The sequence below is a fragment of the Phyllobates terribilis genome, unplaced genomic scaffold (assembly GCF_046119375.1).
Source record: "Phyllobates terribilis strain yellow unplaced genomic scaffold, ASM4611937v1 Scaffold_10__3_contigs__length_209671492, whole genome shotgun sequence".
NCBI lineage: Eukaryota > Metazoa > Chordata > Amphibia > Anura > Dendrobatidae > Phyllobates > Phyllobates terribilis.
The window spans coordinates 95,931,523-95,945,815 of NW_027362770.1; the positions used below are offsets into that span (position 1 = coordinate 95,931,523).

At 45.1% G+C, this 14,293-nt stretch overlaps 1 protein-coding gene across 7 annotated transcripts in view; it reads right to left on the reverse strand.

Moving 5' to 3' along the window:
* Window positions 1-3,348: 3,348 nt before the first annotated feature.
* Window positions 3,349-14,293, reverse strand: part of LOC141164422 (uncharacterized) — a 34,348-nt gene continuing 23,403 nt past the window's right edge. For 6 of the 7 annotated variants that reach the window (XM_073649629.1, XM_073649625.1, XM_073649626.1 and 3 more), the window contains one exon: window positions 3,349-4,979. In XM_073649629.1, the coding sequence (XP_073505730.1) occupies window positions 3,367-4,979 (1,613 nt within the window). In that variant the 3' untranslated portion in view covers window positions 3,349-3,366. The remainder of the gene's footprint in view (window positions 4,980-14,293) is intronic. The other variant, XM_073649627.1, reaches the window with a different exon arrangement.

The following is a 14,293-nucleotide window of genomic DNA, read 5'->3' on the forward strand; positions in this document are numbered from 1 at the left end:
TTCTAGCTCACATCATCCGCATCCCCAACAAGTGAACACTGTACGTCAATGGGGCTGGAATACTGAGGGAGAGAGGATTCCACTACCCCGACCAAAGAGGAAGAGGCATATGTGATACAAGGACAAGTGTCCCGGACTAGATGGGACACCACAGCGACCATGAACCAGCATCTGCAGTGGGTCTGGGTAGAGGGCGTGGAGGCTGTGGGGCTCCGTGACTCCGGTGCCTCAGTCACATTGATCAAAGACCACTTAGTACCGAACCAATGTATTTTTCCCGCCAGCCGGATGTTAGTCCATGTAGCTGGGGGAGAATCTCTGAATATTCGGAGGGCCCGACTACATTTAGACTGGTGTCACAGTCATAGAATGGTGGATGTAGGAGTAGGTCGGCACCTACCAGTAGATGTGTTGCTGGAAAACAACCTAGGAGCAGGTTTGGTGTGCCACTGGGCCAATGTCGTAACCCGAAGTCAAGGACCGGTTCACACTGCATCTGCCGAGAGGGGACAGAGTGATCTCGACGGTCCGACTACCCCACCGCCAGTGGTGAGTAATGCACAAAATGCAACGACGGTTAGCGTGACGGAATGTGACCTGGGGGAGGTAAATTACATCAGGGAGGAGTTACAGGGAGATCCATCGCTAGCGGGGTTGAGGAGTGCAGCGGCCACCGAAGGGTCTGAAGAAGAGGTGGTCCGCATTATATGGGAAAGAGGGTTGATGTGTCGGGTGACACAAGACACAGCGGGGCAGGATAACAAGCAGTTGGTGGTGCCGGAGAAATACAGAAGGGAGATTCTGTCCTTAGCCCATGAAGGTCCATTAGGGGGGCACTTGGGAATGAGGAAGACCCAACGCAGGGTTATGAGCAAATTTGTAAGCTCCTGTGAGACCTGTCAACGAGTGGGAGGCCCCCCGCGCAGAGCTCCTTTACAACCCATACCGTTAATAGCAGAACCTTTTCAACGGGCAGGGTGGATTTGATAGGTCCCCTGCCTCTAACTAGTCGTTCAGGGAAGAGAAATATATTAATAGTTGTAGATTACGCCATCCGATACCCTGAGGAGGTAGCTCTCCGAGGAATAGATGCAAAAAGGGTGGCCCACGCATTAGTTGAGATATTAAGCAGGGTGGGTTTCCCAAAGGAGGTTGTTTCTTATCAGGGACTACAGGAGGCTGCGTGGACTACCGGAGGCTGAACGAGATAACCATCACAGATGCCTACCCCATGCCCCGAATAGATGATCTGTTATGGGGGGAGCGACATTTGTGTCCACTTTAGATCTCAATAAAGGATACTGGCAGATCCCTTTGTCACCGGAAGCCCAGGAGCTTTCCTCATCCCCTTTAATCTGTTCCAATTTATGGTCATGCCATTCGGGATGAAGAATACACCAGCTACCCTTCAGCGAATGATGGATGTCATGTTTGCAGGCTGTCAGGAGTTCTCCCAGGCTTATCTGGATGATATTGCCATATTCAGTTAAGACCTGGGAGGAGCACCTACAGCATGTGGGGGAGATACTCCAGCGCATTCAGCAGGCTGGGTTAACCATCCGGGTGGACAAGTGCCAAATGGGGATGGCTGAGGTCCAGTACCTAGGACATCGAGTAGGGGGTGGTAGGATAAAGCCTGACCCGGCCAAAGCGTAAGCAATAACTCAGTGGCCCCAACCACGCAACCAAAAGCAAGTTCAAGCCTTCTTGGGTACCATCGGGTATTCCTGAAAATTCATTGCGGGGTACAGTACTATAGCAAAGCCCCTGACTGACCTGATGACAAAGAAATTCTGAAGACAGATGGTTTGGTCCATTCTATGTGAACAGGGTTTTGTGCAGCTCAAACAAGCCCTGGCGGGGGCCCCTGTGCTGGCTGCGGCCGATTACACCAAGAAATTCCTGGTGCAGATTGATGCCTCAGACAGTGGGTTGGGCGCTGTCAGGTGGATGGCACAGGGTAGGAACACCCATGGTATACCTTTCAAGGAAACTGTAAGACCGAGAGAAAGCATATTCCACCATAGAAAAGGAATGCTTGGCCATTGTCTGGGCATTGAAAAAACTGTTATCCTATGTGTATGGAAGGGAATTTACCATACTAATGGACCACAATCCACTGACCTGGCTACACCGGGTGGTTGGGGAGAATGGGTGATTATTATGATGGAGCCTGCCATTGCAATCGTTTAACTTTACCATTTACCTGTCAATCTCCAGCTCCTTATCAATAGGATCACCAAAGATATTATTGAATATTGTGTTGGCATAATCGTTTGTGCATTGATACTTTCAGGTATACCCCTTATCCAGATATTATTGTGATTTTCTTGGTCATCAGCCATATTAAACAGACTACTTATTTGCTGGCTGTGAAGATCCGGTGTTTGTTTATGAGCATTATAATGGCCACAACCTTGTACAACCTCATCCTCTAATCTCCGTACCTTGTCAGTAAGCTGTGAAAGGCTAGAAGTGAGGGAATGGATTTCAGTTTTGTATGTGGTCTCCAGCCTCTGAATATATTGCTCTATCTCTTGTTTAGTAGAGATAGACGCAATATGATATACAAATCAATTATGGCGTTCCCCATATCAGAATCCCCTGTGGCTTGGGGTGGGGTGGGTAAATGTCTTTGTGAAGCAAAGTATGCGGGCTTCTGTGAGAGTACAGGAAGATTTGTGTAGCTGTTTTCTTGTGTGGCCGTCATTAAGAGAGAAGTTGGTGCAGGACTTACAGGCTTGAGCTGTCTGACATAATGAGGGTTAAGACTTCTTTTTCCACGCTGAGGTGAGGCAGTAATGGCTCATGAGCGGGAAGATGAGCCCTACGATAAGAAGCACTACATACCAGACATGCTGATGGAGGTGGAGGACCTCAGATTGACCTCTGATCTCTTTTTTTTCTTTCCCATAATGAAAGGCATGTTAGAGGCTGTAAATTGCTTGTTATTCTCACAGGAACAATGTTTGAAGAGAGAGTTCTCAGTGTGTGCCTCCACTTGGTGCTATGTCCAGGCCATGCCCTCCTGTTCATGTTCAATATGTCCATAGTCGGCCCAGTGAAGCCGGCACTGATTGGGCACAGGGCTTGTATGATGTAACAATCTTATGTGAGCCCGGGAATGCGAGTCCCGACACCACTGGAACAGCGCCGGCATGGAAGGTGAGTATGAGTGTTTTTATTTTGACGAGGCCTAACATGAGGAATGATAAGGGGTTGTCCTAGTAGTGGAAAACCCCTTTAAGAAGATATAATTTTCGGTTAAAATATTTCCAACATTCTGAAAATGAAAAAAGGCTTCTACTCTGTGTGACTTTTATGAAGTTTATTAAGAGTTGATTTCCGTGTAAAACATTTCCCACATTAAGAACATAAAAAAGGCTTCTCCCCTGTGTGAATTCTCTGATGTCTAATAAGATTAGATTTCTGAACAAAACATTTCCCACATTCTGAACATGAAAAAGGCTTCTCCCCTATGTGAGTTCTCTGGTGGTTATTAAGATGTGCTTTCCTGTTAAAACATTTCCCACATTCTGAACATGAAAAAGGCTTCTCCCCTGTGTGAGTTCTCTGGTGATTAACAAGATCTGATTTTTGGTTAAAACATTTCTCACATTCTGAACATGAAAAGGGCTTCTCCCCTGTGTGAGTTCTTTGATGTGTAAAAAGAGTTGATTTATCTCGAAAACATTTCCCACATTCTGAACATGAAAAAGGCTTCTCCCCTGTGTGAGTTATCTGATGTATGATTAACTTTGATTTCTCTGTAAAACATTTTCCACATTCTGAACATGAAAAAGGCTTCTCCCCTGTGTGTGTTTTTTGGTGCATAACAACATTTGATTTCTGGTTAAAAAGTTTCCCACATTCCAAACATGAAAATGGCTTCTCTCCTGTGTGAATTCTTTGGTGACTAACAAGCAATGATTTCCATAAAAAACATTTTCCACATTCTGAACATGAAAATGGCTTCTCCCCTGTGTGAGTTCTTTGATGTATAAAAAGAGTTGATTTAACTCGAAAACATTTCCCACATTCTGAACATGAAAAAGGCTTCTCCCCTGTGTGAGTTATCTGATGTTTGATAAACTTTGATTTCTCTGTAAAACATTTTCCACATTCTGAACAGGAAAAAGGCTTCTCCCCTGTGTGGATCCTTTGGTGTATAACAACATTTGATTTCTGGAAAAAACGTTTCCCACATTCTGAACATGAAAATGGCTTCTCCCCTGTGTGAAGTCTCTGGTGTCTAACAAGATATGATTTCCATAAAAAACGTTTCCCACATTCTGAACATGAAAAAGGCTTCTCCCCAGTGTGAGTTCTCTGGTGACTAACAAAATTTGATTTCTGGTTAAAACGTTTCCCACATTCTGAACATGAAAATAGCATTTCCCCTGTGTGAGTTCTCTGATGTTTGACAAGATTTGATTTCTTTGGAAAACATTTCCCACATTCTGAACATGAAAACGGCTTCTCCCCTGTGTGAGTTCTCTGGTGAATGACAACATCTGATTTCTGCTTAAAACATTTCCCACATTCTGAACATGAAAATGGCTTTTCCCCTGTGTGAGTTCTCTGATGAATAACAAGATCTGATTTCAGGTTAAAACATTTCCCACACTTCGAACAAGAAAATCTATTCTTCGCTGTGTGCATTTTTTGATGTTTAAGAAAATACTTTTCAAGGGGAAAAGTATTTCCATATTCTGAATGTGAAAATGGCTTCTTTGCTTTATGAGCAGTTAGTTTTTTAATGCTTATTTTGTGACTTTGATTTTCCTTAGTAGTCAGTAATGAATCAGAACACAGGACATGTTTCAAAGAATCAGATGAGAGATCTTTGCTGTGAAGGGATGATGGTATATCTGGAGTAATGGCGTTCACTTCAATTGTATCCTGTGGGATCTCGAGATCATCTGATTTAAAAATTGAAGATGTCAGCTGTCCCTCTGATCTGCTGGTATAGTCATCTGCTAAGAATAATCCCAATTATTATTTTTGAATAAAATAATCTCAAAATATATATTTTTGAACAATTCTACTTAAACTGTCCAAAAAATTGCACGTTATGTAAAAATATTGAATCATTCACCAAGACAATAACAGTTCACAGTCTAATAGAAAATCTCATAGGATGAATCAGTGGAGCGTGGTGTTCAACTGTTTGTTCATTCAGCCTCCCAAATATGGAATAAAAATCCACTAAACAATGTTATGTATGCGAAAATAATACCAATAAAAAATTCTACTCATCTCACAAAAAACAAGCCCCCACTCAGGTCCATCATCTGTCAGTGAAAAAACAGAAGTTTCCATATCATTAATTTCTCAAAGGCTATTGAAAATCAACATGGCTTCCACATGGAAGCCATGTTGCTTTTCAATAGCCTTTGAGAAACAAATAAGAAACCAATTGTTTCTCAAGAAACCATTTTGAGAAACTGTTAATTTCTCAAGAGTCTTTGAGAAACTGATGAGAAACCAATCCAGCTAAATACGCTCTCCCAAAGTCAAATGTCCCTCTCACTTCTGAGCCTTGCAGTGTGCCCAAACCACATTTAGTTTCCATGTATTAATTTACTGTGTGTGTCTCCTAGAGCACAATCTCGGCACTATGTGTTGGGCAATAAAATGGAGAATTTCCAATTTTCACTCTCCAACTTCCACTGCGTGCTAATTTTTGGAAAGTGCCTGTGGGGTCAAAATAGTCACTACTCCTATAGGTTAATTCACTGAGGGTTATAATTTCCAAAATGGAGTCACTTTATGGGGATTTCTACTGCTCTGGTTTTCTGCCATTTTATCATATTAGGGCTTCTGCAAATGGTGTATCCCATCCCCTCTGAGATCTGCTCCTGCGACGTCTGCTTCTATCACCAGGAGCTGCCTGAATTTATTCGGCAGGCGGTGCTGGTGATGAAGGCAATGTCGGAACCAGAAGCTCTGGGCGGTGAAGGCTCTGTCCAGCCACTAAGATTAGGGTGCCTGGGACCAGTAGTACCATCCAGTCTGGCAGTATGGGGGTGTGTGCTGTCCAGCTGAAGTAATCTGCTCCCTGCTTCAGCCAATTGGAAAGCACCACACCCTACTAAAGCTGGAAGCATATTGCAGGAAGCTGGCAGATGCAGCCTTGTTCTCCTCTGGTTCAGTCTTCTGTGCTCAGCTCCCGGCTTGTATATTTGTTTCCTTTTGTGACCCCGGCCTGTTTACGGACTACTCTTGTGTCTTCAGATTTTGCATTTTCTCTACCCTCTTGGTTCTGACCCGGCTACCTGACTATTCTTCTTGCCATCTCACTCCACAAAACAACAGGTAACACCGTGGCCCAAGACGGGTAAAGGATGGTTAGGGAAAGTGTGATTATTAAAAACAGATTGAAAAAGAGGCTATAGAAATATAAATATTGACAACTCATATAAAGGCATAATGGAAAAAAATTAATAGAATTATTGTAAAAAACTAAAAAAATCAATAATAAGGATAATTGTATACCCACATTAGTAGTCTGTATAGTTTACAATTTAAAATCATTACACATATTATTAATAAATATATAGACATATTATACCAAGACAACACATTAAATAACATCTTAAATTATCTTACGGATATACTAAATAACACATTTGAGCGTCACAGGTTGGTGTGGACTCTATGGGATATGCACTGCTCAAAAAATAAAGGGAACACTTAAAAAACACAATGTAACTCTAAGTCAATCACACTTCTGTGAAATCAACCTGTCCAGTTATGAAGCAACACTGATTGTGAATCAATTTCTCCTCCAAATGGATGACACTAGGTAGAAATGATAGGTAATCAGCAAGGCACCCCCTATAAAGGAGTGGTTCTGCAGGTGGTGACCACAGGCCATTTCTCTGTTCTCATCCTTTTTGGCTGTTGTTTTGGTCACTTTTGCATTTTGTCAGTGTTCTCATCCCTAGAAGTACAGTAGCATGAGGCGGTGTCTATAGTACAACCCACAGAAGTTTCTCTGGTAGCGCAGCTCATCCAGGATGGCACACCAGTGCGAGCTGTGGCAAGAAGGGTAGCTGTGTCTGTCAGCACAGTGTCCAGAGCATTTAGCAGATACCAGGAGACAGGCCAGTTCACCAGGAGATGTGGAGGGTGCAGTAAGAAGGCAACAACCCAGAAGCAGGACCGCTACATCCTCCTTTGTGCAAATGTAGCAGAGATGAATGAAGGAGGATTTTTGCATGATGTGCCAGAGATAAGGAAAGGTTGCCATCTGCTGGCCAGACGAAATAAAGTGGAACCAAGTTATGCTAGAAGAGTTGAAGGGGGAACAGATTTAGATGATGGACCTGGTCAGGTGACCGCCAGGAAAGATTTCCTGGATATAAAAGCCCAGCATGCCAAAACACAGAGAGATTTGGCGCCAGGCTGCATAGTAGAGCAGACGTGCTCCAGAGAGACTGCAGAGCCCAGCGTGACAGGCCTCAGCCGGAGTCCTGCGCTGCATCAGAATCGGACACCGCCTGAGAGGCTCCGGACTCCTCACAGAAGCGCCCAGAGCCCTGCGCATGTCGGTAAAAGTCAGGACCTGAGCCCTACATGGAGTGAGTTCACGGGACCCGACGCCGCCTGTCAAGACCCGAGGTCTGGATTCCCTTGCCTCAAGCGTGAGAGACTACCGTCGACGGTCAAGCCGGGAAGAGCTGAGAGAGGACTGTGACAGGAGAGATGCACCAGTAACAGTGGAGGAATCGTACAAGTGAACAGGGACGTCACTTCCAATTTTTACTCACGGTACCAGAACAGTTGGGATTAGGAATTCAGGTTGGGAGGGGGCCGGTTGGTGCGTGGGAGGGTAAACAGGATCTGATAGACTTTATCCGGAAGAGACTTGCGGTCTAGCTGGAATAATCGGTGATCCCTGCTAGGGCCATATAAAGAGAACTCACGTGGTGACTCCCACGACTGGGTGCATCACACTTTTGTAAAGAAGTTTACCGCTATTCACTGAAACTATTTCTTACTGTTATTCCAAGTTGTTGTTTATTATCCCTGTTTACTTACCCCCTTGCAATTGCATAATACTTGTTATACATATAAAGTGGTTTTATCTTTCCCTGACTGTGTCCGCCTTACAGTACAGACCAAAAGTTTGGACACACCTTCTCATTTAAAGATTTTTCTGTATTTTCATGACTATGAAAATTGTACATTCACACTGAAGGCATCAAAACTATGAATTAACACATGTGGAATTATATACTTAACAAAAAAGTGTGAAACAACTGAAAATATGTCTTATATTCTACGTTCTTCAAAGTAGCCACCTTTTACTTTGATGACTGCTTTGCACTCTTGGCATTCTCTTGATGAGCTTCAAGAGGTAGTCACCGGAAATGGTCTTCCAACAATCGTGAAGGAGTTCCAGAGATGCTTAGCACTTGTTGTCCCTTTTGCCTTCACTCTGCGGTCCAGCTCACCCCAAACCATCTCGATTGGGTTCAGGTCTGGTGACTGTGGAGGCCAGGTCATCTGGCGTAGCACCCCATCACTCTCCTTCTTGGTCAAATAGCCCTTACACAGCCTGGAGGTGTGTTTGGGGTCATTGTCCTGTTGAAAAATAAATTATGGTCCAACTAAACGCAAACTGGATGGAATAGCATGCCGCTGCAAGATGCTGTGGTAGCCATGCTGGTTCAGTATGCCTTCAATTTTGAATAAATCCCCAACAGTGTCACCAGCAAAGCACCCCCACACCATCACACCTCCACCTCCATTCTTCACGGTGGGAACCAGGCATGTAGAGTCCATCCGTTCACCTTTTCTGCGTCGCACAAAGACATGGTAGTTGGAACAAAAGATTTCAAATTTGGACTCATCAGGCCAAAGCACAGATTTCCACTGGTCTAATGTCCATTCCTTGTGTTCTTTAGCCCAAACAAGTCTCTTCTGCTTGTTGCCTGTCCTTAGCAGTGGTTTCCTAGCAGCTATTTTACCATGAAGGCCTGCTGCACTAAGTCTCCTCTTAACAGTTGTTGTAGAGATGTGTCTGCTGCTAGAACTCTGTGTGGCATTGATCTGGTCTCTAATCTGAGCTGCTGTTAACCTGCGATTTCTGAGGCTGGTGACTCGGATAAACTTATCCTCAGAAGCAGAGGTGACTCTTGGTCTTCCTTTCCTGGGGCGGTCCTCATGTGAGCCAGTTTCTTTGTAGCGCTTGAAGGTTTTTCGCAACTGAACTTGGGACACTTTCAAAGTTTTCCCAATTTTTCACACTGACTGACCTTCATTTCTTAAAGTAATGATGGCCACTCGTTTTTCTTTACTTAGAATTTGTATTATGGCAAGAAAAAAGCAGCTAACAGTCTATTCAGTAGGACTATCAGCTGTGTATCCACCAGACTTCTGCACAACACAACTGATGGTCCCAACCCCATTTATAAGGCAAGAAATCCCACTTATTAAACCTGACAGGGCACACCTGTGAAGTGAAAACCATTTCCGGTGACTACCTCTTGAAGCTCATCAAGAGAATGCCAAGAGTGTGCAAAGCAGTCATCAAAGCAAAAGGTGGCTACTTTGAAGAACCTAGAATATAAAACATATTTTCAGTTGTTTCACACTTTTTTGTTAAGTATATAATTCCACATGTGTTAATTCATAGTTTTGATGCCTTCAGTGTGAATGTACAATTTTCATAGTCATTAAAATAAAGAAAAATCTTTAAATGAGGTGTGTCCAAACTTTTGGTCTGTACTGTATGTCTCTGTGCGTTGCATCCCGGCACCTGCGTTACACAAGGAGGAACAGTGCCAGAGAGCTACAAAATGACCTCCAGCAAGCCACTAACATCCATGTGTCTGCTCAAACTGTCAGAAACAGACTCCATGAGGGTGGTATGAGGGCCAGGCGTCAACAAGTGGGTGTTGTGCTTACAGCCCAACACTGTGCAGGGCGATTGGCATTTGTAAGAGACCATCAAGATTGGCAAATTCGACATTGGAGCCCTGTGCTTTTCATGGATAAGAGCAGAGTGAGCACATGTGACAGATGTGACAGAGTCTGGAGATGTCGTAGAGAATGTTCTGCTGCCTGCAACATCCACCAGCATGACCGGTTTGGCAGTGGGTCAGTAATGGTGTGGGGAAGCATTTCTTTGGAGGGCCGCACAGCCCTCCATGTTCTGGCCAGAGGTACCCAGACTGCCATTAAGGTACCGGGATGAGATCCTCAGACCCACTGTGAGACCATATGCAGATGCAGTGGGCTCTGGGTTCCTTCTGATGCATGACAATGCTAGGCCTCATGTGGCGGAAGTGTATCAGCAGTTCCCGCGTGATGAAGGCATTGATGCTTTGGACTAGCCTGCCCATTCCCCAGATCTGAATCCAATGGAGCACATTTGGGACATCATGTCTCGTTCCATTCACCAACGCCACGTTGCACCATAGACTATCCAGTCAGGAGTTGACTGATGCTTTAATCCAGGTCTGGAAAGAGATCCCTCAGGAGAACATCCGCAGACTCATCAGGAGCATGCCCAGGCATTGTAGGGAGGTCATACAGGCACCTGGAGGCCACACACACTACTGGGCAACATTTCCTTGTCTTGAGACATTTCCACTGAAGTTGGATGAGCCTGTGATTTGATTTTACACTTTGATTTTGAGTATCATTCCAAATCCAGACCTCCATGGGATATTCCTTTTGATTTGCATTGATCATTTTTATGTTTTATTGTTCTCAATGCATTCCACTATGTAATGAATAAAGATATGCAACTGGAATAGTTCATTCAGTGATATCTAGGATGCAGTATTTTAGTGTTCCCTTTATTTGTTTTAGCAGTGTATATTGAGTCCAGAGAGACTCTTAAAGTCTATAGTTGCAGGTGATGATATTGGCCAGATATTTGGAATAACTGTGGTTCTCTATCTACCCATTTTCTCTCCATCCCTGTGTTTCTTTGTCTCGTCTTGCCTTTATTCCTGTTTAAGCAACATTTTAAAAATGGGATTTGATAAATAGATTTCATGTGTTTTGAATATTAATTTCCCTATTGGATAGAAATGGTACAAGCTATAATTATTGTGTCTTGATTGCTTGCCTTGCTTTGATTGATATATTTTTGTTCTTCTTGTATGTAATATTATATGGAAAAATTGAACAAAAATTCGGTTATAAAAAAAAAAAAAGATCTTAAAAAAGGATATAGAATTGTAGAAAAAAGAGGTATCGAGTTAAGTAATATATTATCTCCTTGCATGTAAAAGAAGAATAAAAATGAAACAAAACTACATGGTTTATCTGAAAAAGTTTTTTTAAAGGGAAGGTGCCATCAAAAAAATTTTTTTTCAACAATTGAAATAATTTAAAGTTATAATGTTCTAATTTTTTACAAAAATATTATTTGTTTTTAATGAAGTAAAATATGAAAAATAATTTAAAAAGGTTTGGTATTTCCACTTTTAAACACTAGGGGGAGCAGCTTCTGAAATTTGACATGAAAACCTAATGTACAACTAGCTCACATTATGACTGCAGTAAATGTGGGCTGGATCTGCTCTCGTGTGTGACGTCACTCCTCTCCTCCCTTTCTGGGTGTTTGTGAAAAGATAACAAAGAATGAAGTTTAGGATCACAGTGTGGAGCCATTTTGTTGGTGGCTGCAAGTAATACTGACTGTACAGTGCCACCGAGGACGCCGGCAGCACCGATTCTGTTAGTTGGTGCCACTCACTGTATCATAAGTTGGGGTTAGATACGCTTAGTGTATCACGTGTGTGATTAGATATGCTTAGAGTGACACGCTGGGATTACATACAGGGCACAATGTAGTGTAGCACATGATGGGATTAGATATTGAGTTCAGCAAAGTGTATCTCACAGGATGGGAATAGATACGCAGTATCTAACGTATGTAAGATGTGAACCCACTCCGTCCACTTCTATGGGAGCGTCTGACGTCACGGATGCAGACACTGACAGCTATGACGTCACTACATGGAGTCCACTGTGCTGAGATGTGAGGGCGCTTGCTACAGAGACCAGAGCAGCGGGAAAACAAGGAGGAGTGCTCTCTACTGCGTGGATGCGGATGGGGAGTGAGCTCTACTGCGTGGATGCAGATGGGGAATGCGCTCTACTGCGTAGATGCGGATGGGGAATGCGCTCTACTGCGTAGATGCGGATGGGGAATGCGCTCTACTGCGTGGATGTGGATGGGGAATGCGCTCTACTGCGTGGATGTGGATGGGGAATGCGCTCTACTGCGTAGATGCGGATGGAGAGTGAGCTCTACTGCGTGGATGCAGATGGGGAATGCGCTCTACTGCGTAGATGCGGATGGGGAATGCGCTCTACTGCGTGGATGTGGATGGGGAATGCGCTCTACTGCGTGGATGCAGATGGGGAATGCGCTCTACTGCGTAGATGCGGATGGGGAGTGAGCTCTACTGCGTGGATGCAGATGGGGAATGCGCTCTACTGCGTAGATGCGGATGGGGAATGCGCTCTACTGCGTGGATGTGGATGGGGAATGCGCTCTACTGCGTGGATGTGGATGGGGAATGCGCTCTACTGCGTAGATGCGGATGGGGAGTGAGCTCTACTGCGTGGATGCAGATGGGGAATGCGCTCTACTGCGTAGATGCGGATGGGGAGTGAGCTCTACTGCGTGGATGCGGATGGGGAATGCGCTCTACTGCGTGGATGTGGATGGGGAATGCGCTCTACTGCGTAGATGCGGATGGGGAGTGAGCTCTACTGCGTGGATGCAGATGGGGAATGCGCTCTACTGCGTAGATGTGGATGGGGAATGCGCTCTACTGCGTGGATGTGGATGGGGAATGCGCTCTACTGCGTGGATGTGGATGGGGAATGCGCTCTACTGCGTAGATGCGGATGGGGAGTGAGCTCTACTGCGTGGATGCGGATGGGGAATGCGCTCTACTGCGTGGATGTGGATGGGGAATGCGCTCTACTGCGTGGATGTGGATGGGGAGTGCGCTATACTGCGTGGAGGATTATGGGGAGTGCGCTCTACTGCGTGGATGCGGATGGGGAGTGAGCTCTACTGCGTGGATGTGGATGGGGAATGCGCTCTACTGCGTGGATGCGGATGGGGAATGCGCTCTACTGCGTGGATGTGGAGTGCGCTCTACTGCGTAGATGCGGATGGGGAGTGAGCTCTACTGCGTGGATGCAGATGGGGAATGCGCTCTACTGCGTAGATGCGGATGGGGAATGCGCTCTACTGCGTAGATGTGGATGGGGAATGCGCTCTACTGCGTGGAGGATTATGGGGAGTGCGCTCTACTGCGTGGATGCGGATGGGGAGTGAGCTCTACTGCGTGGATGTGGATGGGGAATGCGCTCTACTGCGTGGATGTGGATGGGGAGTGCGCTATACTGCGTGGAGGATTATGGGGAGTGCGCTCTACTGCGTGGATGCGGATGGGGAGTGAGCTCTACTGCGTGGATGTGGATGGGGAATGCGCTCTACTGCGTGGATGCGGATGGGGAATGCGCTCTACTGCGTGGATGTGGATGGGGAGTGCGCTATACTGCGTGGAGGATTATGGGGAGTGCGCTCTACTGCGTGGATGCGGATGGGGAGTGCGCTCTACTGCGTGGAGGCTGATGGGGACTGCACTCTACTGCGCGGAGTATTTTATATTTTTAGAAACAGCGTGGTTATTTGCTGTGGTTCTCTTACATGTACTATTAGGGTGCACCACCGTAGTAATAATCAGGGTTACCTGGTTAGGGGCCCACTCAGAAGTTTCACCATCCCAAACCAAAACCCTAGCTATGCTTCCGGTGACACCACTTTGTCCACTTTTATGGGAGCAGTGGTGTAATGTGACCCATGCCCCATCCACCATATTACTACTCCCATAGAAGTGGACCAAGTGGGGTCACAAATTACACCACTGCTCCCTTAGAAGTGTGTAACTTTACTCTGTCCACTTCTAAGGGAACAGAGGTGTAATAGAATAAACGTCCAGTAGATATAGAATTTCACAATAATACATACATATAATAAACTTGCACCCTTTAGTGCCTTTCATGTGGCACTAAAGGGTGTTTCCTAACAAATGAAAAAAAAAACTGATATGTTGTCCACCCCCATTTTTCGTAACCAGGCAAGGTAAAGCAGACAGCTGCGGGCTGATGATATCAGGCTGCAAAGGTCCCTGTTTATTGGGCCCTTCCCAGCCTAAAAATACCAGCCTGCAGCGGCCCAAGAATTGGCGCATCACATTAGATCACACTTTGCCTGCCCCCTCCCAATGCCCCGATGCGGTGG